The sequence below is a fragment of the Scyliorhinus canicula genome, chromosome 5 (genome assembly GCF_902713615.1).
Source record: "Scyliorhinus canicula chromosome 5, sScyCan1.1, whole genome shotgun sequence".
In the NCBI taxonomy this organism is placed as follows: Eukaryota; Metazoa; Chordata; class Chondrichthyes; order Carcharhiniformes; family Scyliorhinidae; genus Scyliorhinus; species Scyliorhinus canicula.
The window spans coordinates 93,217,981-93,243,556 of NC_052150.1; the positions used below are offsets into that span (position 1 = coordinate 93,217,981).

Genomic DNA, 25,576 nt, shown 5'->3' on the forward strand with positions numbered 1-25,576 from the left:
AGATCCCACCCCGATCCCCTTGCAGCCACATCAGCTGTGTGATGCCACAACAACATACCCATCAATTTCAATGTGCTACAAGCTCATTTATCTTGTTTACGAGACTACACGCGTTTTGGACCACCCTCATCTCATAGTTATCCCTTTTTCTGCTGTGCCTGAAGTTAGATTCCCCCTCCTTTATATACTCTGTTCAATTACTTTACTAACCTCTCCTGAAACCCCCCCCCCCCCCCCCCCCCCATACACACAACTATTTGCTGGAGAGAGCTATTCAGGAGTCCAGAGCAGGGTTGAGCAATATTAGGTTAGCTCCATACAGAGCTCCAGGGCCTCTGGTTAACAGCCTAGCAAGAAGAAACTTAACTTGGGAACAAAGGGGGCAGCACGGTGGCGCAGTGGTAGCACTGCAGCCTCACGGCGCCGAGGTCCCAGGTTCGATCCCGGCTCTGGGTCACTGTTCGTGTGGAGTTTGCACATTCTCCCCGTGACTGCGTGGGTTTCACCCCCACAACCCAAAGATGTGCAGGGTAGGTGGATTGAACATGCTAAATTGCCCCTTAATTGGAAAAAATGAATTGGGTACTCTAAATTTATAAAAAAAAACTTGGGAACAAAGCAATATGATTTCTTGACGTAGGGCTTTGTCAATTGTGTCACTGCAAATAAGGATGCAAAGCCTGTGTTATATGCAAGGAAGTACTGGCAGATGAGGAGAAGCTTCAGGTTTTGAAAAAGTGGTGGGTGTAAAATCCCTTTTGAGGTTGAGATCTCCAAGTCAGATATTAACTTCTAGCCGACTTCAAATGAAAAGCCTAAGCTGCTGTACCTTACCTGTGAGAGCAGATTAAAAACATGCCAAAAGCTCATGAGGCTGTCAGCATTCTGCAGTAGCATCTCCAGGGTATCCAGTATTGAGTAAAACAAGCATGTTGGATTTTCCGTTACCACAGAGATGAACACAGCAAAAAGGAACTGGTTGAAGTCTGTGCCTGATAAGTGCATTGCCCTCTCCTCCCGTGAACCTGATTGGAGTGAGGACCAAGCAGGATCTTTATTGGCATTGAAATGAACATGGCATGGGTCATGAAGGTTGACAAAAGTGGGTCCCGGGAAAAATAAGTTTGAAAAACACTGATCAGATGAAGTAGCAGAACAGACTCAAGGAGCACAACAGTCTACTCCTTCATTAGCAGCCTTCCATTTATCACAAAGGGTCCACTATTCATTTAAACTAGGATATTTAATCACAGCAAGGTTCAGAAAAATTCTGCAGGAATTCTCCTGAATGAACTCAGATTGAATGGAAGTTGAAGATTCTCAGAAAGGAAAGGCTTTTTTATGCAGAAGGAACCAGCCTTTTCAATTACAGTCTAGTCCAAGACTGTCACTGTGACCTACAGAATCACTTCCTAAAGTCTTAATAATCCTTTCCAGAGGAACTTCATGATCAAAGATATTTCTTTGTACTCAAATTCTAAGTATATTTTGCTATCATGTCTCAAAATACTTTATATGATTCCTGGAACCAATGAAATTATAAAATACAGCCGCTGCCTGAATTCCATCCAACAGCTCCTTATTAAAGATTTATAAAATGCAAGCAAAACATAGAACAGAGTCTGCATCAACCCACTTAAGCCCTCACTTCCACCCTATCCCCTCCTAACCTTTTATGCACACCAAAGGCAATTTAGCATGGCCAATCCACCTAACCTGCACGTCTTTGGACAGCGGGTGGAAACCAGAGCACCCGGAGGAAACCCATGCAGACACGGGGAGAACGTGCAGACTCCGCACAGACAGTGAACCAACAGGGAATCGAACCTGGGACCCTGGCGCTGTGAACCCACATTGCTAACCACTATGCTACCATGCTGCCCAAAACTGCCACACGACGGCTCCAAAACTCTCCTGCAGCCAAAAACAGTCAAGAGACTTACCTGAATGGAGGCAGAGCTCCTTTTGAATTGTGTTGGTTCAGGCTCCCCCCCCCATATTCTTGATAGGTTTTCTAGGGCGTGAAGAATGACTGAATCAAACTCTCCCTGGCACCAATTTGACAGAACAGTCCAAGCACAAGTGCAGGGCTTTTATTAAAATATTTAATGACCCCAGCATTCATTTCAGGCAGCCATCAGGTACACCCAAGGAGTATATAAACAATTATGTCAATAGCTGCATTTTGTGCACCATGGATCATCCTATCATACGATTGGCACCTGGAATGCAAATTTAACTGATCAAAACACCCATGATATTTCTACCCTCTTATCTTGTGCCTTTTCACCTTTTGGGGAAATAACTAGTCAATATCAAACCATCTGTTGCTTGAAAGTTGTCCATTGTTTTTGGCCTGTTTTATTTGCCAACTTTTATCTGGATTCAGTTCCCCTTCTTGCTTGCTGAAAAAAATTCTCCCAATCAAGTATTTTGAATATTTGGGTATTTCTTAATTTTTAATACTGAAACTAATCATTATGGTCACTGCATTAATTGCTATTTCCCCTACATTTACATTGCCGATTCACCCCATTCCTTTGACTGTAGCTACCATTTCCTCTGTGCAGCCCTCAGGCCTTAATGGTGATTAAACTAATTTCAGACCTTAATCTCTTTGGCAGCATGTGCCGGCAATGTGGGATGGGTTTACCAGTAATTCAGGGAGTATAAAGCCAACCTCTGCCCCACCAAAATCAGTGTCAACCTGCTATTTTATCTTCTCCCAGGCTCCAGGACTGTTGAAGGCTACTCTTGATTTTCCCCAATTTCATTTTTACCTACTTCTTCAGCACATTACATGTTTTATCTTGTAAATGGAGACTTCTCTTGTGCTTCTTATTGTTTCAAACCAAATCACTTTTGTCATGCTTTCATACTTCACAAGTCACTCTATAGTTGTGACTATTTAGTTCATGGTTCAAGTGTTCTGGAATATAACTCAGTTTGAGGAAGTTTTAACTGTAGAAAATTGGGATTTCTGGTTGAGAAACTGATGAGCTGCCATGTGGTGAATGTAATTCAAATAAGTTTAGAATTTGTTAGACTTAAAAGGTTGGGGTAATGTCAACTTAAGAGGTTAACAGTTTGAACATAAGATCATAATAGCAGGTGGGCTTACTTAGCTAAAGAAGTGGAGACAAAACATCTGCAATAATTTTAGTAAAGGCAACCCAGAGAGATGTTTTTGTTTTTGGTTTTAATTGCAGCTTGGACCTGGTAATTGCAGTTTGGCTCCCTTCTCTGTGAGCTGCGAAGTAAACGCCAGTTAGTTCTGCACTGTAAGCAAAGAAAGCTAACTTCATAATTTGCTGCATGGAATGCAGGTGGGGCTTAAACCCAGTGTGGATTCCATGAGGGAAAAGATGGACATTGATACTAATGGAAGAATCTACAGTAATACTCAAAGAGGCAATTGAGTGGCAATAGAAAATAACCACCAGATTAGTTTGGGACTATTGAGAAAGTAACCACGACAAGGGATTGAGGGATCCACAATCAAGAAACAGTAAATTAAGGTTCGACTCCAGAGGATGGCTCAAACTGGGGAGAATTAGTTTCCAGAAGATTGCGGCTACATTTGAGTGCCCCTTACAGAAATAACTGACTTTAGGATATTGTAACATACAAGAGAATCCTTGGGGGTTGGGGAAGTAAGTAAGATGTAAACCTAAGTGCATGACATATGCGTGTATTAGCGATAGTTTTGCTTATTTTGTTCCATCTACAATAACATCTATGCGTCTTTAAAAACAAGAAATTTTGTGGCATAGTTCTATTGGTTAAATCACTGTGTATTCGGGTTTTGTTTAGTGATTAACAGACTCTAACTGGATCACAACACTTCTCCTTGGACTTTCTCTGCTCCTGCGGAGGTTACTTAAGTCATCCATGTTGGGACTGAATGTGCCAGAGCTGGAAAGAATAGAAGATTTCCTTCACTAAAAGAATAGTGAAACAGTTGATTCTTGTGACAATCTAACAGCATCATGGTCATGTATTACTAATACCAATTTTTTATTTCTTATCAACTAAATTCAAATTCTCAAAATGCCATGGTGAGCTTTTACATCACCACTGCTCTACTGTTGGGCAGTCCAACGTTTCTCCAGGATAATCATTCTTTTGATTTCTTACCGGAAGCAAAATATTGCATTTTGCACCATCCCCTCTCTGTGCTGTACAAAATCTTAGATCAGCATTACCACCCCAACTCCCCTTTTCCACACACGATCTCCTCAAAACTTGGAAACCAACACCACTTAGCTCCCAGGCCTAGCCATATTTCTGGTTAACACTATATTATCTTATAAAAATGTGCACATGAAAGTCAAATTTTATTCATAATACTTTTATGTTGTATGTGTATATACTATATACACACACACACACACTCACTTTGATCCTTGTCCCAACTTGTTCTTGGTAAATTTCTTGTTTTTCTTATATCTTTTCTACATATCTCGATCAGTCTGCTCCCCGCTATTATCAGTTTAAACATTCGCCCATAGCAATGGCTACTCACCCAATGAGGACAAAGTTTCAGACCGCCTCAGAATAAACTTGTCCATCCTGCACAAGCTAATATCCCAATGGCCCAGAAATATGAATCCTTCCCTGCTGCATCATCTTTCCTTTTCTTATTTATCTAATTAGGGTATCACATTGCAAATAATCTAAAGATCAGGTTGTTGAGTATCATCTCCTAATTGCTGAAATTACTTTGCATGACTCTGATTAATTCAAACAACCACAATCTAACTATTTTCTTTTCCTGTCCAAAATAATTTGTACTCAACCCATGATATTACAGTACTTTCAAATCAGATTATTAATTAACACGCATTAAGTAGCTATTTGTTTACACCCAAGACCATAAGACACAGGAGCAGAATTAGGCCATTCAGCCTATCAAGTCTGCTCCCCCATTCAATCATGGCTGAAACGTTTCTCATCCCCATTCTCCTGCCTTTTCCCCATAACCCCCAATCTCCTTATTAATCAACCCTATCTATCTCTGTCTTAAAGACAGATGATGTACATTCACATTCTTACAAGCAGTCAACCCAAAATAATCTTTCCACTAAATGCACAAGACTATTGAATGCAAATTTCATAAACCCACTCTGAGCTTGGATGTTAACTGCATAGATGTTAACAACTGCAATTTATTTGCCTTCTTTTACTCTCTTTGCAGCAGAAGACAGTCGTTCTAACTTAGTTAACCAGCTTTTCTTTTACGCGTTAAGGGGAAAGAAATGTGACAAATGCATATTCGCAAACCCGAGTTGAGAATCCTGGATTCTCATCTAAACTATACCTAGGGCAGGGGCGGAAACAAGAAGAAAAACATACAAACACTAAGACAGAAAACAGCACTTCAGATTAAATATAAAAAGAACAACTTTACAATTTAAAAAGATTAACAAATATGCCTCAGCACAGAACAAACTCATCCATGACATAATCACCAGCACAATTCATTTTTGACAAAATATTTTAAAGTAACTGTAGCTAAAATGAACATCCTCATCTCAATCACACATTCAAAATATGCTTAATATCACCACAACTAAACAAACAAAATACAAATACTGGAATTCCTGAAATACTAAAATATTTCTCTGTGTAAACTTTATAGGAAGAGTGAAAGCTTTCCATTTCCTCCTTTCACTTGTTTCCATGTTTCAGGTCAATTATTTAAAGGTCTAGCAATGGGCAATAAGTTACATAACAGTTCTATTAGCAACAGAGAATGTACAAAAGGTTCATGTTATAACAAATCAACAGTTGCAAAACCTTTTTAAAAAGAAAAAAAAATCAGCAGGAACAGTCTGATCTGGCAAAAGATATTAGGGCACTCAGTGAGGCCCAAAGATGGTCAAATAACCTTGATAAATTGATTATAAGGATACAAGTTCTAATATACTGCTTTGCCTTCATTTGAATGGAGTCAGCCAAAAAGAGCAAGTTGATGGAAAACAGATAAAGCTACAGGCTATCCCATTCCATTTTAGAAGTCCAAACTGCACTAAAAACTAACAAAAAGTATTTAGAGTGGGGTCCATTAGAGAGGTAGCTGTGGGCCAGTCCTGACTGAAGAAATAGATCCATTTTTAAAATTAACTCAGAAACCATAGTTTATGGGGAAGCTTACACATTAATAAAATGTAGAACCAATCGTAGCAATAAAATAGCAACTTCACCCTTGGTGCAACGTTAAGGGCCTCACAACCACACTGCCAATCAACATGTGAAGTTGTGTGGAGACTAAGGTCAGGGTTTTCTGCACCCCCACCCACCCGCAATGGGTTTTCCCATAGCTATTGGGACGTGCCAAAGGTCGCCGCAGGTTCTTCCAGCTCCGCCAAAGTCTACTGGCTTTTGCATAGCTCGTCCACCCCGTCGCCACGAACCCACCGCGGGTGGGGGGGGGGTCAACTTCAGTGTAATCAGAAGATCCCGAAGGTGGGATTTGGCACGCACCGAGGCCGTTTATTATTCTATAGGGAGCTGCTGCAGAAAATGATGAATTAAATGGAAGATCAGATTGGTAAGAGCATCTAGTACAGGCTATAAAAGATTCATTGTTGTGATATACAGTATCAGACATTTTGGGCGGGGTGGTGGTAATAAGACAAGTAATTTAAATAACTAGGAGGGTTGGAAAGCTCTGGTTTTAATTTTAGTGCTGCAAGGGCACAAATGGCCAACTGTATTTCACATTACACGTGAGGAAATCCTGGATTGTAATTGTGAAAATTATTATAGTAATAAAGAAACTCAGCATACACTGTGGGAATGAAGACCTGGGTTCAGATCTCACATGATTTTCACTTCCTTCCAGGCAAACATCTAGATGTCATCATTTTTGATCAAGTTACCCAGCATAGATCCAAGTAAAATGGTGAAGTTAAACTCGCCTGGGACTGATGTTAATAACTTTTCCTGGGTAACCACAGTAGGAATAACATGCATGTGGAAATGGTAGCAGCCACTCACCTCTCAGTCTGGCCAATGCTTTTGTGCAGGAAGCTGGCACAAGTGGGGCCCTGGTGGGAACTCAGACTGTTGCTGTGGTTGCACCCCATTCAGTGACTCACCTCACTGAAAACTGTCCCTGGCACAATTCAGTGGAGGGCTCAGAGAGCTGTTTTAGCAACTGTGGAAGATATTGGCTTGGCGATGACTTGTCAGTGCATTTTCTAACTAGCACAAGAGGCGCTTGTAAAACACCTTGGGGCATTTTACTACGTTAAAAGTGCTATATAAAGAAAGTTCTTGTTGACAAAAGAGGGATAAATGAATGATACATCCCTACCATAGAAAATATAATCAGCCGGGTAACTTGGTGCACTTGAATATGTACCAGTCTGTGTCTCGTTCAATTACTTTCGCAGCAGGAAATACCCAAACCCAACTTAAAGCTGAATGATGCAGTGCAAAGCTGGAATGTAAAAAGATAAAATTGGCTGGATGGGGCTGATGATATCAAGTTTTTACCTTCTTTTCAAATGTGTAATTGCACTATACACTTTAGGAATAGACTGAAGTTTTATGCTGACCCTTTCAACAATGCAGTATAGCCATGTTAAACTCCTGAAGACCACATTCCATTACTCTATATCTATTACAGAAACAGTACATTATACATCATGCTGGTGCAAAGCGTCTGTCAAAATGTACAGTGGAGGCTTAGTTAACAAGTTACAGCTTTGGAATACGAGAAAAGAAACTTCACTTTGCATCAAAATGCTTAGAACTTGAATATTTGTCTTTAAACTAGGTACTTGAAGGCAAAAATGAAAAGAAGTGGAAAAAAGGTTTTCCTTGCAACTTATTTTCCTTCACTTGATATGTATGGATACAAAGACCATTTGTAAAAAGTTAGAAAAATTAAAATAAATTACATTTATAAGAACACTTTCCCTTCAGTTATTTATATAAAAAGCCAAAATAGTGTACTATAAACAGAACCTACAAAGAATATAAAGGCATGAGATACAACAGAGCTTTCCTGCCTCTGCATCTGTTCTGCCAAATTTAACATTGTTGTTTAATTTTTTTTTTTTTACTTATTCACACATCAAAATATGGTTTCATCTTCATTTACTAGTATACCCAATTGACTGGGACCCACTGTGGTTCTATAAAGAGCTTCTCTATTGCAGTCTGTAACTTCTGAAAAGCTTTGTCCAAGTTATCATTGACAATAGTCAAATCAAAGTAGTGGCTGTACGCTCGTTGAATTCGAGCACTTTCATCAACTGTCTTTTTCAAATCTGTATCCTGTAGATAAATAAATAGAAAATTGACACACAGAAAAAATGATTTCTATATTAACATTTTAACTGAGTTAAGATCATAAGATATAGGAGGAGATTTAGGCCATTTGGCCCATCGCATTTGCTCCTCATAGAGCTAAGGCTCTGCATGAGAATCGATTGGATGAAAAGGCATGGATAAAGACAGGAAACTGAGGCAAAAACATGGCTGCACAACTCAATAACTAATAAATTGTTAAAACTAGCTGGTGATTAGAAAGTTAACACAAAGTACCATGTTGCTATATTATTAGTGTTATTTCACAATAGATTGCAATCAATGTAATTAGAGTATTTTCCAGTTTAGCCAAAAATGTGAAAATAGTTAATAATCAAATAATTAAGACCAGTATTCTAGAATTCGAAGCGGTGAAAATTTAAGGGCTCCTTACTGTCAGAAGTTTAGTTGTAATTCCAGCATCAATGACAGCTTTGTGCATGGCACGTAGTGTTTCTAATTCGGGAGCAGCGACAAACACAATATACGGCATAAATTCAGCTGTCCTCAGTATCTTCAGTGCCTGTAAGACATAGATACTAAGCAACGATGTACTGGCAGCAGGGCATAAATATTGAAAACACACTAGAAGACAGATAATAAAGTATAAATCAGCGACATCCGAGTCACATGCACCAGAGAACCCCACTCTAAATGCCCTGATTTTGCCAAATTAGCCGATGTCAAGTGATGTATGTGGCAAGAAGGGGAATACAATTTGCTTCAAAATCCCTGTACTAGGGAAAGTGGTGGAGGCGGAGAGAGAAAAGAAAATCAAGCAAGGATATTGTTCTGAATTGTTACCCAGGAGAACAGAATCCACAACAACTGTGATTGATGCCTTCCATTTTCAGACAACCTGTCAGTACTCATTGGATAGGCTTTCACATGAAGAGTACCTTTTGGAGAGGTACTGGTGCCAATAAAAAAAACTCGAGTAGCAATGTCTTCAGGAGGGAAGAAAAGGGAAGATCAAAAAACAGTGAAGCACTGAGTTGTGGAAAGGTCATTCTGCCACACCAATTCCACTTCCGTCTACATAGTTTCTTTCCTTCTGTTCATGAGCTGCCTGCAACACATTTCAATTCTAGAGGAAAATTCTGAAACAATTTCTCCCTAAGCATACGCAAAATAACAGAATTTCTAACCAATGCTACAAATACTCTACCTTGAAAACACCCTTAATAGAACATTTTCTCTTCAGATTTGTTATTGAATCTATTAATTATAATTCAAAAGGACACAACTGGCTGAATCTGTATGAGCAGAACATCTGATTAATGCAGATGGAAAGAAAAAGCCGAACTGCTAAACTAAGGGAAGTTGCAGTTTGGACGTCCTATTGAGATGTTGATTTTGCATCAAGAACAGGAGGACACAACAGAAGATGCTGCAAAAAGATTCTAAAAATTCTAAAATGTAACTGTACTATGCTAAATTAAAATTCCTGGGTTGTACTAAGCAGCCCCCAGACTATGCAATTATTCTTGTCACCAAATATGTCTCTACCTGTGGATTAATATCCAAAATGCACATTCGTCCTGTACTAACAACTTCATGGATTGAATCAATCTTTGTCCCATACAGATTTCCTTCATACTCCCCATGTTCCAGGTATCTGCTGCCCTTTATGTCCATTTCCATTTCCACCCTTGACTCAAATCTGTAGGCGTGTCCATCCAGTTCATCATCTCTCGGTTTTCTTGAAGTAACTGCAATAAATAAAGGAATAAAACAAACATTTTTAAATTCTTGAAACCATGTTTACTAAGTTTTTTTCTGCAGGCAACTTTTGACATGTGTATATATATATCTATATATATATATATAGACTACTTTTAACTATAAATATTGATTATTCCTGAATCTGCCAGAGATGGAAAGAAAGGAAAATTATCAAAATGGTTCCACCTTTAACAGTCCTATAACCACCTAACCGCAAAAGATTTTTCACGGCAGTATAACTGACGTGGGAGCTTATTTAGACTTCTTGATCAATATTACCTTGAGATAATGATTTCAGCTACTTCTCCCTTTGCTTCAGTGCACTAAGCTGGCTCTCTGCAAGAGTAATTCACCGAGTCCCACTCCCCTCCCTTTTCATGCAATTTTCTCTTCTCAGGTCCTATCTATTTAGCTTCAAATTCCTAGGTCTGCACATCACCAACAATCTGTCCTGTTCCACCCACGTTGACACTATGACCAAGAAAGCACAACAGCACATATATTCCCTCAGGAAACAAAGGAAATCCGGCATGTCCACATTGATTCTTACCAATTTTTACAGATGCATCATAGAATGCATCCTATCTGGCTGCATCACAGCCTGGTATGGCAACTGCTTGGCCCACAACCGTAAGAAACTACAGAGAGTCATGAACACAGCCCAGTCCATCATGCAAAACTACCTCCCATCCATTGACTCTGTCTGCACCTCCCGCTGCCTTGGGAAAGTGGGCAGCAAAGTCAAAGACCCCTCCCACCCGGGTTATTCTTTCTTCCAACCTCTTCCGTCGGGCAGGAGAAACAAAAGTCCGAGAACATGCACTAACAAAAATAGCTTCTTCCCCATTGTTACCAGACTACCGAGTGACCCTCTTATGGATGGAACTGATCTCTTCACACACCTTCTCTGCTAACTAGTACTACATTCTGTATGCTTCACCTGATACCTGTGTCTATGTCTTTACATTGTATATTTATTTTATGTCCTATGTTTTTTCATGTATGGGACAATCTGTCTGGACTGTACGCAATCATTTTCACTGTGCCACAGTACACGTGACAATAAATCAAATCCAACTCCAAGTTCCTTTCCAAATGTCATGATACAATCCGCCTCTATCACACTGAGGTAGTACATTCCAGATCCTTTACAGAGTAAAAATATTTTGTCATAGGTCAACATTGGTCCTTTTGTCGATTACCTTAATATCGGCACCCCCTGGTTCTTGGCCCTTTTGTCGGTGGCAACAGTTTCTCCCTATTTACTCTGTCTAGACCTCTTGTGATTTTGATTACGTATATCAAATCTGTTCTCAACCTGCTCTTCTCAAAGTAGAATAACCCCAGATTTTCCAATCTTATCCTCATCCATGGAACCATTCTCGTAAATCCAAATGAGTACTCCAGATTAGAGTTACAGAGTACAAAAGGGAGCAATAAAGAACTATTTATCAAACCTGGATTCCCTATGCCCTTTCAAACCTGCCCTGCCACCTTCAACAATTTGTGCCCAAGGACTCCCTGTTCATGCACCCACTTTGGTACTGTACCCTTTACTTTATATCCCCTCTTCTCACTCTTCTGACCAAAATATATCACTTCACATTTCTTTTGGAACGTTTTAATGTTAAGAGACGAAGATTACTGTGGATGCTAGAATCCGAAACAAAAACATTAAATGCTAGAAAATCTCAGCAGGTCTGACAGCATCTATTTAGCGAGAACGGAGCTGATGTTTCAAGTCTGGATGATGCTTTGTCAAAGCTAGAGATAACTGAAAATTGGATGAGGGTTATACAGTTATATATACTGTTTACAACAATATAGATTTCATCTCATTTCCAGTTCTCTCTAGCTCTGATGAAGAGTCATCCAGACTAGAAAGGTTTGGCACAATTTACCAGCCATGTAACGCGAGTGCGCCGTGGCCATTAGATCACAGGAGATCCCAAAATCGGGAACCAGGCCGAGCACCGATCGGTTTATGATTTCATCGGCCTGCTGGCCTGATCAGGATCTCGCTGCTGTGAGGTGGGAAACCAATAATCACAAATTAATGCCAATTTCCATACCCACTATCTAACCGCCTCCCCAGCAAGTGTTCACGTGGATGCGGATTAGTACACCTTCTTAAAACCGTGAAGTAGCTGCAATGGGGATCCGAGGTGGTGAGTAGCCATCTTCGAACCCGGGCAGTAAGCCCAAGGACATTGCCAGGTCGGGGCATGTGCAGGGTGTATTGAAGATACCCCAAGGGATGGCAGGGGATGTGAGTGGGGTGGGTGTGGGGGAAAGAGGAGAGTCATGGGGGACCGGAGTGTAGCAGGCTGTAAGTCATCGTTGATTGATATTCCCTTGCACTCTCCAGTTCCTTATAGATTACACGATATGGATGATAACGTGGACCCTGCAGAAGCTGCCATCACGGTGCTGATGGCAGGCCAGGCGGCAGAGAAGGTGGTGCAGCGGCATTGACAGAAGCTCACGGCAGTGGTCAATGTGCAGGGCCCCACCCCATACTGAGGACCTGGCTGCCCATCAGACCAGAGGGGGACCAGAGGGGAAGACAGGCGTCATTGGCCGTTCGAACAGATGACGGACAGCGCATGCCGCACGAGGCTCTGCCTCAATAAGGGGGCAGTGCGGCACCTGTGGCATGTCCTTGCGACTTGCCATCACGAGGCGGATTACCGTTCCCAGTGGCCGTGATGGTCACCACTGCCCTGAACCTTTATGGCTCAGGGTCATTCTAGGGTCTTGTACAGCATACCCCAACCAACAACCCTCAAGTACATCCGTGAAGTCACGGATGCCCTGCTTTGCCTGGGCAGCTAATTCTAAACTTTGACCTGGACCAAAGATAATAGGATGCCCGGGCAGAAGGAACCTCTGCCATCATCGGGATGCCCCTGATCCAGGGGGTAATAGTTGACACGCATGTCGCCTTGTGCGCACCAGAGCTTCAGGGAGTGCCCTACATCAACAGGATGGGGTTCCATTCCCTGAACGTCCAACTTGTGTGCGACCAACACATGAAGATCATGCACGCTTCCCAGCGAGTGTGCACGACAGCTACATCTTGGGACACTGGGAGATTCCAGGCATCGAAGGACATCATAGGGTGACCAGGTGGCTCTCGGGGGATAAGGGGTACCCCGCTTACGATCTGGCTGATGACGCCAGTACGGAGGCCGGTGACCGATGCGGAGTCTCGATATAAGTAGGCCCACGTGGCCACCTGGGCTGTCATCGATGCATTGCTCAGACTGCTCAAAATACGGTCCCAATGCCTCGACCATTGGTGGTGCACTGCAGTACAACCCCCCAGAGGGTGGGCCGCTTTGTGGTCATCTGCTGTGCACTCCACAACCTGGCACAGCAGTGGGGCAACGTGCTGGAGATGGAGGGGGAGGAACATGTGACCACCTCCGAGAAGAAATATATGAGGAGGCGGAGGACCAGGAAGTACTGGAGGATGAGCCCAGGGAGGACTCACAGGACCAGCTGGAGGATGGAGGAGAGATGGTAATCGCGAAGATCCAGCATACCCAGAGTGACAGGGGGCCTCTACTCCTCGCCTGCTTCACATAGGACATGGATTTGTCCATCATCATAACCACCCCCCACCATACCTCTGCCTCCATACTCTCACCCGGCCCGCCTCATCTTCCTTCCCCTCCCCCCACATGTCCACTGCCTGCACCCCCCCCCCCCCCCCCCACAGTCCGCTGCCTGCTCCCCCCCACACACACATGTCCGCTGCTTGCCCCCCCCCCCCTCCAATTCCATCCTCCCGGGATCTGTGTCACATTACACCAGGATGATGGGCCTGTGTTGGCACTGCCAAATGGTCCATGTCAAGGGCAGGAGGGTGATGATAACCTGCGGTGTGCTGACCATAGTCTAACTCCTGTCTGTCTGCTAACACTCATCACCTGCATTTGGCATGCCTAGAGTGCGGGGGGAGGGGCAGATTCAGAGCACCATGCCCAGGGGGTTAGAGGTCTGCCCGTATAGCAGAATAACATGCCAGAGGCTTCAGGTCTCTGGCTCCCAGCACGCTGTCGCCCCGACCGGTGCCCCTAGGGCCCTGGGTGAATTCTTGGGATGCAGCGCGACTGCGCTACAGATGCCCTGCGTCATCTGGCTCTGCCTGCCCAGGCGGCTCCACAATTTCTGCACCAGGGTGTCGACTTTGAGCAGACCATGCTCTGCAATGTCTCGCCATTGTGCACCTGCATCTGGGACACGGCCCTCAGCAATCGGAACATGCTCTGGAGCGCCTCAGCAATGCCCACCTGAGATTGCAGCGCCCCAACAAGGTCCACCTGTGACTGGGACATGCTGCCCAGGTGCCCAGCCATGACCGTCAATGACTGGGCAACGCACTGGTCTCCTCCACTCATGGGGTCGACATCGTGCTCCAGGCTTTCCACTTTTTAGGGTGCGGTCGTCACCCGAGCAGTGTTGGCCTCAGTGCCACTCATTGCCGGCGTCAACTCCTGTGCCCTCAGCCTTTGGCTCTGCGTCTGTGAAATGCCGCTCCGACTCAGAAATGATGTTGATGCCCACTGCCATGGTCATCACAGACACAGACGGAGCCTTGGCTTGGGCACCACCAGTCAAGTCCCGACATAGTGCGCCAGGCTCTCCACTCCGGTCGCCACCCTAGCAGTGTTGGCCTCGGTATTGTGTATTGTCACATCATCCCCAGCACCCAAACCTTTGGGACTCCTCCAATCGGCGGTGGACCTGCTGGAGAGTCACCGACATCCCCTTCTGAATATCACGTTCGCACACTATTGACTACATCAGCTCCGGGTAGACCTGGTTCAGTATCTGACTGGGACCCAGCTGTATCCTAGGATCCAGCAGATCTCTAATCGCCGTCTCCTCCGGATGTTCTTGCCTCCACCACACAGTTGCTTCTTCAACTGTGTGGCACTCACCATAAGACATAGGAGTGGAAGTAAGGCCATTCGGCCCATCGAGTCCACTCCACCATTCAATCATGGTTGATTTCAACTCCATTTACCCGCTCTCTCCCCATAGCCCTTAATTCCTCGAGAAATCAAGAATTTATCAATTTCTGTCTTAAAGACACTCAATGTCTCGGCCTCCACCGCCCTCTGTGGCAATGAATTCCACAGACCTACCACTCTCTGGCTGAAGAAATTTCTCCTCATCTCTGTTCTAAAGTGACTCCCTTTTATTCTAAGGCTGTGCCCCCGCGTCCTAGTCTCCCCTGCTAATGGAAACAACTTCCCTACGTCCATCCTATCCAAGCCATTCATTATCTTGTACGTTTCTATTAGATCTCCCCTCAACCTCCTAAACTCCAATGAATATAATCCCACGATCCTCAGATGTTCATCGTATGTTAGGCCTACCATTCCTGGGATCATCCGTGTGAATCTCCGCTGGACCCGCTCCAGTGCCAGTATGTCCTTCCTGAGGTATGGGGCCCAAAATTGCTCACAGTATTCTAAATGGGGCCTAACTAGTGCTTTATAAAGCCTCAGAAGTACATCCCTGCTTTTATATTCCAAGCCTCTTGAGATAAATGACAACATTACATTTGCTTTCTTAATTACGGACTCGACCTGCAAGTTTACCTTTAGAGAATCCTGGACTAGGACTCCCAAGTCCCTTTGCACTTTAGCATTATGAATTTTGTCACCGTTTAGAAAATAGTCCATGCCTCTATTCTTTTTTCCAAAGTGCAAGACCTCGCACTTGCCCACGTTGAATTTCATCAGCCACTTCTTGGACCATTCTCCTAAACTGTCTAAATCTTTCTGCAGCCTCCCCACCTCCTCAATACTACCTGCCCCTCCACCTATCTTTGTATCATCGGCAAACTTGGCCAGAATGCCCCCAGTCCCGTCATCTAGATCGTTAATATATAAAGAGAACAGCTGTGGCCCCAACACTGAACCCTGCGGGACACCACTTGTCACCGGTTGCCATTCCGAAAAAGAACCTTTTATCCCAACTCTCTGCCTTCTGTCTGACAGCCAATCGTCAATCCATGTTAGTACCTTGCCTCGAATACCATGTGCCCTTATTTTACTCAGCAGTCTCCCGTGAGGCACCTTGTCAAAGGCCTTTTGGAAGTCAAGATAGATAACATCCATTGGCTCTCCTTGGTCTAACCTATTTGTTATCTCTTCAAAGAACTCTAACAGGTTTGTCAGGCACGACCTCCCCTTACTAAATCCATGCTGACTTGTCCTAATCCGACCCTGCACTTCCAAGAATTTAGAAATCTCATCCTTAACGATGGATTCTAGAATTTTGCCAACAACCGAGGTTAGGCTAATTGGCCTATAATTTTCCATCTTTTTTCTTGTTCCCTTCTTGAACAGGGGGGTTACAACAGCGATTTTCCAATCCTCTGGGACTTTCCCTGATTCCAGTGACTTGGGCACCAGGATGTGCCCTAGAAGCCTGTCCACTGCTTTCGCTCATCATGGTGTGTGTCTTTGCATTGGGGAAGGTGGGGAGGATAGCTGTGACACAACTATTATTATAGCATCCTCTAGGCTATCCTCGGAGGTGGAAGGCATGGAGGAGGGGACCAACCCGGATTGTTCTGTGGCATTGGATGGAGATCCTGTGGAAGAATGGACATGTGGACAGTGGGCTCAACATGCTGGCAGGTTCAACATGTGACCAGTTATCTGGGTGGTGGCCGGTGGATACCCACCTCTGCGGCCCAGGTCAATCTCGGCGTTGGTGACCAATGTGTCCTGAGCAACCTCCAGAGCTTGTTCTTCACAGAGGTGAGGACTCTTGATATCTGGCAGTTATGGGCCAGCTTCCCCTGTGGGGACACAGAAGGCATCATGAACCACCCGCTTCATGCGCTGGGGGAAAGGCAGGCATAGGTACCACTACTGGACAGGGAGGTACCAGGCGTATGGTCATCGGGGAGGGGTGGGGGTGACATGCAGGATGGCGCTCGGGCTGAAGCTAACACATCCATGAGGCCCTGTGGTGGTCGTTCAAATTTTTTACAGCATTGTGTGGCGGTCCTCTGGTTAAGGGGCCCCGCGCTGACGGCCGCTGCCACTTCCTCCCAGGCGGCACTGGCAGACTCTCCGAACCCCTCTGGGGAACAGGGTGTCCCGCCTCAACTCCATCGCATCCAAAGGTCTAGCCAGATCTGCATCGCCGGATCTTGGAGCTGGTCTCCTTGGTGGCATTGTCGCTTGCTTTGTGGGGTTTGAACTTTGGGATCGGTTTAAGTGCTGCTCCCTCTCTTAGTGGGGGGCTGGCGTGCGCAGTCCCAGCAAATCATCTGGCATGACAGTCATTTGCAGCATGAAGCCCAGTACATTAGATACCAGTGATGGCCTCACCAGGCCAGCTGTCCCGGCGATTCCTGCTCGCCAGCAGCTTAGAACGAATTCAGTTAGTTTGTGCCCGTTAGCTCCATTCTCCCTTTCTCCATAGATGCTGTCAGGCCTGCTGTGATTTTTACAGCATTCTTTGTTTCTGTTATATAAATGCAAGTTTTTATTGTCAAATTGCAAGTCACTGGCATAATTTCTGACTGAAATTACAGTCTTCTCAAATTATTCGGATTCATTAGAACCCGAAAAGTTAGTCCAAAAATTCACTGTTGTTAGATCACAATTATTGATAAATTCAAAACAGAGTCTGCCAGGTTATTAAAGATTTCCCTTGGGATTATGAGAAAAATAACCTTGAGTAAATGATTCTGAAAATACAACTTTCCAAATCTTTCTTGCCAAGAAACACATTTCCAAGATAAACTTCCAATTTCTGTAACTTCATAACTATTTCCTATCGAGTCCATCAGAATATTGCAACAGAGCTAATGTCTCAACTGTTGCCTATTTTTGAAGCCTGAAGATTTTGGTTAATTGACACATTTTCATAAGTATACAGACCAGGATGATCAGAGTGGAGTTAACTATCTTCAATACAGAAGTGGAGGTGGATAGATGGTGGTGGGGTGGGGGAGGAAGACAGATCGTCAGAGATTCCGTTGTTGCTGACTTTGTGATCTTAGGGAAAAGATTAGTGTGTAGCTCCTGGCAAAGACTACAGTACCTACTGGCCTTAGCCACCTTGTTGCACTCTTACCATTCACTTGGCGGACTGTTCCCCAGCAACATTGCCCTGGAAACTGACCACAGTAAGAAGTCTTACAACACCGGGTTAAAGTCCAACAGGTTTGTTTCGAATCACTAGCTTTCGGAGCGCTGCTCCTTCCTCAGGTGAATGCAGCGATTTCACTGGAGGAAGGAGCAATGCTCCGAAAGCTAGTGATTCAAAACAAGTTGGACTTTAACCTGTTGCTGCAAGACTTCTTACTGTGCCCACCCCAGTCCAATGCCGGCATCTCCACATCCTGCAAACTGGATGACTGTGTTTTTAAAACTGTAGCAGGAAGGAGAAAAATAATTCTCACCCAAACGAAAACAATTTCTGCCAATTGCATTAAAAAAGACTTACATGGGACTGTCGTTCCAAACCGCATGGAATTCATTACGATGAACCTGTTTTTTAAACTCCGTCGTCCCACACCTTGAGCTCCTATCAACACCAGCGTCTTCCTCTGAAAAGGTGGCATCCTTGCTACTTCCTCATAGATCATGATTTCATGCCGATCAAACTCTTGGTGCGAATCCAGTAAAAATATTTAAATAAAATATTCTTCACAATATAAAATTCTAATAATATGGAAGACAATTTAATTTTAACCAGTCAAGTTTAGTCAGCAACTAGAAATAAAAAAACATCACTTCAAAACAAAAAACTTATTTTACGCAATGAAAATCACCGATTTTATGTTCAACTTAACAACTTTAAAGTTCTCGAGGACTTGTGAAACTAAAGACTCAATAAAATCATCCAACTTATATTAGCTTAGAACATAGAACATAGAACAGTACAGCACAGAACAGGCCCTTCGGCCCTCGATGTTGTGCCGAGCAATGATCACCCTACTTAAACCCACGTAACCCGTATACCCGTAACCCAACAATCCCCCCATTAACCTTACACTACGGGCAATTTAGCATGGCCAATCCACCTAACCCGCACATCTTTGGACTGTGGGAGGAAACCGGAGCACCCGGAGGAAACCCACGCACACACGGGGAGGACGTGCAGACTCCACACAGACAGTGACCCAGCCGGGAATCGAACCTGGGACCCTGGAGCTGTGAAGCATTGATGCTAACCACCATGCTACCGTGCTGCCCCAAATGATGTAACTGACATGTCAGTGCAGCTTGAGAATGTACTATAGTACCAGAGATACCATCCTTTAGATTTGACCTTATGTTGGGGCCCCAGCTGTTACACAGATTCCTCTCAAGGACCATAGTCAAACCATGTCTGTACCGGCCATCCAGCACCCATCTATTCTAATCCCATTTTCCAGCACTTGGTCCATAGATTTGTATGTTCAGGTGTTTCAAGAGCTCATCTAAATACTTCTTAAATGTTGTTACGGTTCGTGCCCCTACCACTTTATCAGGCAGGGAGTTCCAAATTGGCACCACCCTCTGGGTGAAAATAATTTTCCTCAAATCCTCTCGAAATCTCCTGCCTTTTACCTTAAATCTAGGCTCCCTGGTTACTGACCCCTCTATTAAGGGAAAGTTCCTTCTAATTACCCCATCTATGTCCCTCATAATTTTGTACACCTCAATCAGGCCACCCTCTCCTCCCAACCTGCTCTGTTGTAAAGAAAGCAAACCCAGCCTATCTCACTTCTCATCATAGCTGAAATGCTCCAACCCAGGCAATATCCTGGTGAATCTCCTCTCCACCCTTTCCAGTACAATCACATCTTTCCTATCGTATGGCAATCAAACTGCACAGAGTACTCTCGCTCTGACCTAATAAGTGTTCAATATAGCTCCATCATAACTTCTCTGGGTTTGGACTTCCGGTGACGTCTGCGAGCGGAGCGGCCGCGTTTGGAAGAAGCTCCCGCCGGTCCGCCACATCGCGGTCTTTTTCGGGGGTTCTCCGCAAAGTTTTTGGGGGGTAAAACCTCTTCAGGGTCGGCCCTGCCTCCCTCGCCCTGTGACAGCATCAAGCTCCGTTTCACGGACCTGGGGTGTTGAAAAGGCGGGAGGGGAGAGACTGGTCCCGGTGGGTTCAGCGGGGGCGGTTGCTCGTGGAGGAGGAGCAGGGATCGTGACCTGTTTCCCCAAGGAGCATCCCGGGAGCTTAAGACCTCAAAGACCACGAGCAGAAAAGAGAAAGATCTTTTTTTCTGTTTTTACTCTACTCTGAAAAACTGGAAGGGAGCAGCGGGGTCGGAGCCAAACAGAGGTCGAGGTGGCAGGCCCGAAGCCAGGGCACGATGTAGGTGAGATGTCCCACATCGGATGGCTCCCACCTAGAATGTGGTAAGAAGACTGAGCCCAGTCCCAGGGAAATTATGGAGGTATACAGAAAAAAAAAGGAGAGAGAGAGAAAAAGGAAAAATAATAAGCCGGTAAAGGATGCGAAAAGCAGCGTCGAGGAAGGGAGGAAACGCGGGCTCGCTGTTGAATGAGAAGACGGGCAAAAGTGCTGACAGGATGGCGGAGGACAGACTTCATGGTGGGGCCGCACTACTTACAGTGGAGAAGATGACCGAGGTGATGCCGATGGATCTGGAAAAGCAGTTTGCGAGGCACATGGTGGCTTTGAGGAAGGAGATGGCGGTCACATTGAAGTCTTTAGTGGAGGAGGCAATCTCCCCGGTGAGAGCAGCTGTGGCAAAGACATCAGACGAGGCGAGTGAGCTGGGCGAGAAAATGAAGGAAGTGGAGGAGGCAGATCAGCTCACCTCGATGGGGGACAAGCTGCGGAGGCCAACAGAGGACTTCGAGCAAAGCTTGAGGATTTGGAGAACCGCTCGAGGCGGCACAATCTAAGAATTGTGGGCTTGCCCGAAGGGATAGAGGGTCCAAGACCAACAGAATACTTCGCTAAGAAGTTGGCGGAGCTGATGCACTTTCAAGAACTGGAAAACATCGAACATTAGTTTGGGGGGGGGGGGGGGGGGGGGGGGGGGTGATGGGTGTTAATGGGGGCTATGGGAAATTCCTGATTCCTTTTTGTCAGATGCTTATGTTAACATGTGGGTGAATGTTTTGGGTTTGATGGGAGGATATGATCGTTGTTATTGATATGGGGATTGGCATATTTGTTACTGATTATTGTTATTGTTGGTAGGTGTAAATTGGGGAGAAAATGTGAAAAAGGAGAATAAAAGAAATATTTACAAAAAAAAACTTCCTGCGCTTATATTTTATACCTCAGCTAAAAGCGTCCCTTATGCCTTCTTAGCCACATTACCTACCGGTTATGCTGCTCAGGGATCTTTGGGCATGCACCTCAAGGTCCCTCTAGTCCTCTGTGGAGGATGAGAAACTACATTTACCCTCTCTTTCTTCATAAAGTCAACTCTTAGATGAGAGATCAATCTTGGGGCTGTTCTGAGTGGAGACTGGTGCATGTCTCTCATCAACACTACAGATTTTGCACCAACACAGTCAGTCAGGTCATCCTTATTATCCAGACTTTGATTCCTAATGAATTGTACATGGTGGTAAATTCACACACTGCTGTGCAAGAGGGTTCGCAAAGCAAAGAAAATCCAAAGGTTTGGGGTTGCAAGCAAGAAGGGGGAAGCAGACTGCATAACCTGTGAAAAGGAAGTGCATCTCCTTTTATAGCTTGGATCACTTGCCATCAATAGTGTCACTCCCAGTGACTGGGTCCTTCAAATATTTTTTTGAACAATTATGACTTCCTCAATAAATTGTGAAGTAATTACAAATGTTCCTTATTATTATTGCTTCTGAATCAAAGACTACCACACTAATCATTGCCAGAGCATCACTTGCAATGGTTTCTCTTCCCACTTCTGCATCATTACCTCACACCTCCCAGGGGCTGGTTTAGCACAGGACTAAGTAGCTGGCTTTTAAAGCAGACCACAAGGCAGGCCAGCAGTATGGTTCAATTCCTGTACCCGCCTCCCCGAACCGGCGCCGGAATGTGGCAACTAGGAGCTTTTCACAGTAACTTCATTTGAAGCCTACTTGTGACAATAAACGATTTACTATTTCATTTTCAAGTCCCCACCCACCAAGGGTGCCGCAGACCTAAGCTTTTCCAGCACTTTATTTTTATTTATTCGCTTTTGAATACATATTGACAGTTGCTTAATATGTTATCATCCTGACTTGGAAATATAGCACCATTCCTTCATTGTTGCTGGGTCAAAACCCGAAAACCTCCTTCCCAACAGCAATGTGGATGTACCTACACCATATGGACTGCAGCAGTTCAAGACGGCGGCTCAACACCACCTTCGCCAAGACAATTAGTAATAAATCCTAGCCTAGCCAACAATGTTCCCCTCACATGAATAACTAAAATTACTGCACAGATAATACTCAGGTTTATGCTCAATAATTGCTTTCACCTTTCTAACAAATATTTTATGTTAATTGCTCTATAATAGCTTGAATCTGGGGTGTCCATGTATCTAGCACTCCATCCTCACTTTGTCCCAAATTCATGAACAACCTGTTCCTCCATGCCCACATACTCCCAGCTTCATCCCACATTGTTCTTCCAACCTCATCAGACTCACACCATCTACTCTCTTGATATCCTCCACAAGCAATTCTCACATTTCCCACTTCCACTCTATTAAATCTCCCTGTACTGAAAACTCTAAAGTCACCTCCTCCAAAAGTCACCTTTGCTGGTGTCCAAAGCTCGGGCATTGGACCACACAGAATTTGCTCAGAGCTCTGTTTACCCATTATCCTGGTGGCAATAGTATTCACCCTTCTCAGCCTTTCTCTGACTAAATCCCATCACCTTTAAATGCTCACTACCACTGCAATGAGCATGTTGCCACTCGTTTGCGCTTATTTGGGCAGTTTCCCCAAGGATATATAGAAACATTGAATGGCATTATCAATATATTTAACAATAATTAAATCAGTTAAATTTCCAAAGTGAAAAAAGTGAAAAACATTTTGTTCTCAATGAGAAGCAGCATAAATATTAAAAGCACCTTACCTGCATTTTTGGTTGTGAGATACATCATTTTTTTCTTCTTTTTACCAATAATTGTTCCACAAAATGGTACTGATCAAAGAACAAAACAGAATTTCAGACAATAATTTATATTTTTTTATTCCACCCACAAGTGCCTTTAAGCAAGCTGTAACAATTGCAAAAACACTGAACAGCTTACCATTTGAACCTGAAAGATCCCAGTCTCGTTTAACGAAGGCTTTCCTCTTTTCTTCTAACATCTGACTGGGAATTAGACCTGCATTTCCTCCTCCCTTCATTTGATAAGCCTGAAATTAAACATAACTACTCCAATTATCTCTCGCTAGTCATGACATTTGCTTAAGCACACCATTTCCTTAAGCACACCATTGCCTTAGAAAGGGTCATCACTTTTATCTTTCCAAGTGCGCCATGATATTGCTTTACACTAATACTTTCTAAAGTTATGGAACAGGTTCATTAATTCACAAAAAGTCTTGAAAGGCCAGGCCTAATCCAGGGTTGAAAATACGATTTTTATCCCAACGGTTTCACTAGTTAAAACGGTTCAACTAAAACTAACCTAAAACAGTACTGCTGAACACTTGAGAATCGTGTTATTGTTTTTTTGATCAGATCTGACATGATATATTTTTATACAGGCTGCCAGATGAGCCAAGGCCAAAAGTTGCATTTACTGCAGTCCAGTTGTACTTCAGCTCAGTCCGTTTGATCTGGAATTGATGGCTCATCCTGTGACTCATTTTCCATGAACTCCTGACTTTTAGAGGAGGCTCTTCCATTCTGCACTTCCTTCATACTAGTGATTTATTAGTCATCCCTCAACCTTATCCACTCTTCCTGATGTACTGCACTCTTCATTTAACCACCTTCAGGTTAGAACACCCTTTGTGTGCTAAATCTGCATCTCTCAGTACAATGAATAAATGAGGATGCTACAATGGGGAGGGAGATTTGCAAGTTGCCGTGGAAGGATGAGTTAGTAACGTGGAGTAATCTTGTTAAGGTTATTGATTGCCATGATAATTTTTTTGCCAAAATTATAGTAATTATTTCATTAATCCATCAACCACAGCACAAATATCAAATGCCAATGCGTACCGCACATTTTCAGTGCCAACTCAAGCTAGCATAAAAAAGAAAAAACATCAAATCTGAATAAAACCACTAAAGATTTACAAAATACACTCACACCATGGATTATTTCAGTGCAAGCTTTTGAACAAAGTAGCGGCAGAGAGAGAGAGACTGATATAAATTTGGTGGCAATGCTGCTTAGAGGAAACATGAAAGAGAACTTTGTGCTCAATGCAGAAAATGATGCTTGCTGTGGTGCAACCTTGCATCTTGGAAATAGCGTCTGAAGGTGCTTCCATGGGAAGGACAGCAGGTGGAGTTAGAGGTCACATCCAACAAAATTCAGCTCGAGAAAAGGAGCAGGTAAGTTCTCTGATTGCAATGGGGCTGACGTGCAAGAAAACCCTTAACAGCATGGCTAAAAACACAGCACAATCCTTTGAGTTTTGGAGCAACAGCACAGGAAATCCACTAGTATATTCAATCTAAAAAGCAAACCTGCACAATTAAGTTCATTCAAATCTATTAATTTAACTGCTTAATTCTCAAAGTCCACAAGTGTCAACATTACTTTGAGCACATTGGAGCATAAAAGTGAAATAAAAGGACAACATGCAAATTGAATAATGGGCCAGATGCTGCTGTATAAACAATGGAGAAGCTAACAGTGCTCATGATGAACATGTGGGCATCAAACAGTAACTTCTGGCAACTGTACACGCGCAATCAAATGCAGATATCAGGAATTATAGAAGCAAAATATTGCAGATATACGAAATCAGAAATAAAACCTAAAAATGCTAGAGCTGATAAAAGGTCACATTTTTTCTCTGCATAGGTGCTGCCTGAATCTTTGCACCATTTTCTGTTTTTATTGTAGAAATCAACAAGTTGATTTTCCCCGAGTGGCTCTACTCTTCCAGAAGCTTTGCTATAACGGTATCTCGACAAAGAACTCAGCATTGGAATGCTGCTCAGTATTTTAGCAGCATTTTAAGTTAGGGGTGGGGTCGAAGCTGATGCCGGTTCGAGAGAATCATGTGTTTGTGCCGGCAAGATGCTAGGTTCCCGGGATGGGAGGAGTAAAGGATGGGAGGAGCGAGGTGGTGGTGCAGGTGTGGGACTTTGCAAGGAAGGTTTTCCTGACGTTTCCGGTGACACTTCCTCCTTGTTGGAGTGGGTGTTGTCGGTAGGCGGGATTCAAAGGGGCAAAGGGGGGGGGGGGGGGGGGGTTCATCTCAGCGTTTTATGGGAGGATTTGGAGGAGGATATGATGTCACTGGAAGGGGTTAAGTCCAAATGGGGGGAGGAGCTGGGAGTGACATTGGAGGAGGGATTGTGGTATGAAGAGTTGCGGAGGATGAATGCCTCA

General features: G+C 43.9%; 1 protein-coding gene across 7 annotated transcripts in view; it reads right to left on the bottom strand.

Annotated features, from left to right (window-relative positions):
• Positions 1-4,000: 4,000 nt before the first annotated feature.
• The window catches only part of LOC119966127 (MAGUK p55 subfamily member 6-like), a 161,179-nt gene continuing 139,603 nt past the window's right edge, over positions 4,001-25,576 (bottom strand). For 4 of the 7 annotated variants that reach the window (XM_038797385.1, XM_038797384.1, XM_038797382.1 and 1 more), the window contains 6 exons: positions 23,306-23,414; positions 23,128-23,196; positions 18,535-18,696; positions 9,832-10,034; positions 8,717-8,845; positions 5,372-8,289 (listed from right to left, as the gene is read on the bottom strand). In XM_038797385.1, coding sequence (XP_038653313.1) covers positions 8,113-8,289; positions 8,717-8,845; positions 9,832-10,034; positions 18,535-18,696; positions 23,128-23,196; positions 23,306-23,414 — 849 coding nt within the window. In that variant the 3' untranslated portion in view covers positions 5,372-8,112. Of the gene's footprint in view, positions 8,290-8,716; positions 8,846-9,831; positions 10,035-18,534; positions 18,697-23,127; positions 23,197-23,305; positions 23,415-25,576 lie in introns of all 7 variants that reach the window. The other 3 variants (XM_038797381.1, XM_038797383.1, XM_038797379.1) reach the window with 1 other exon arrangement.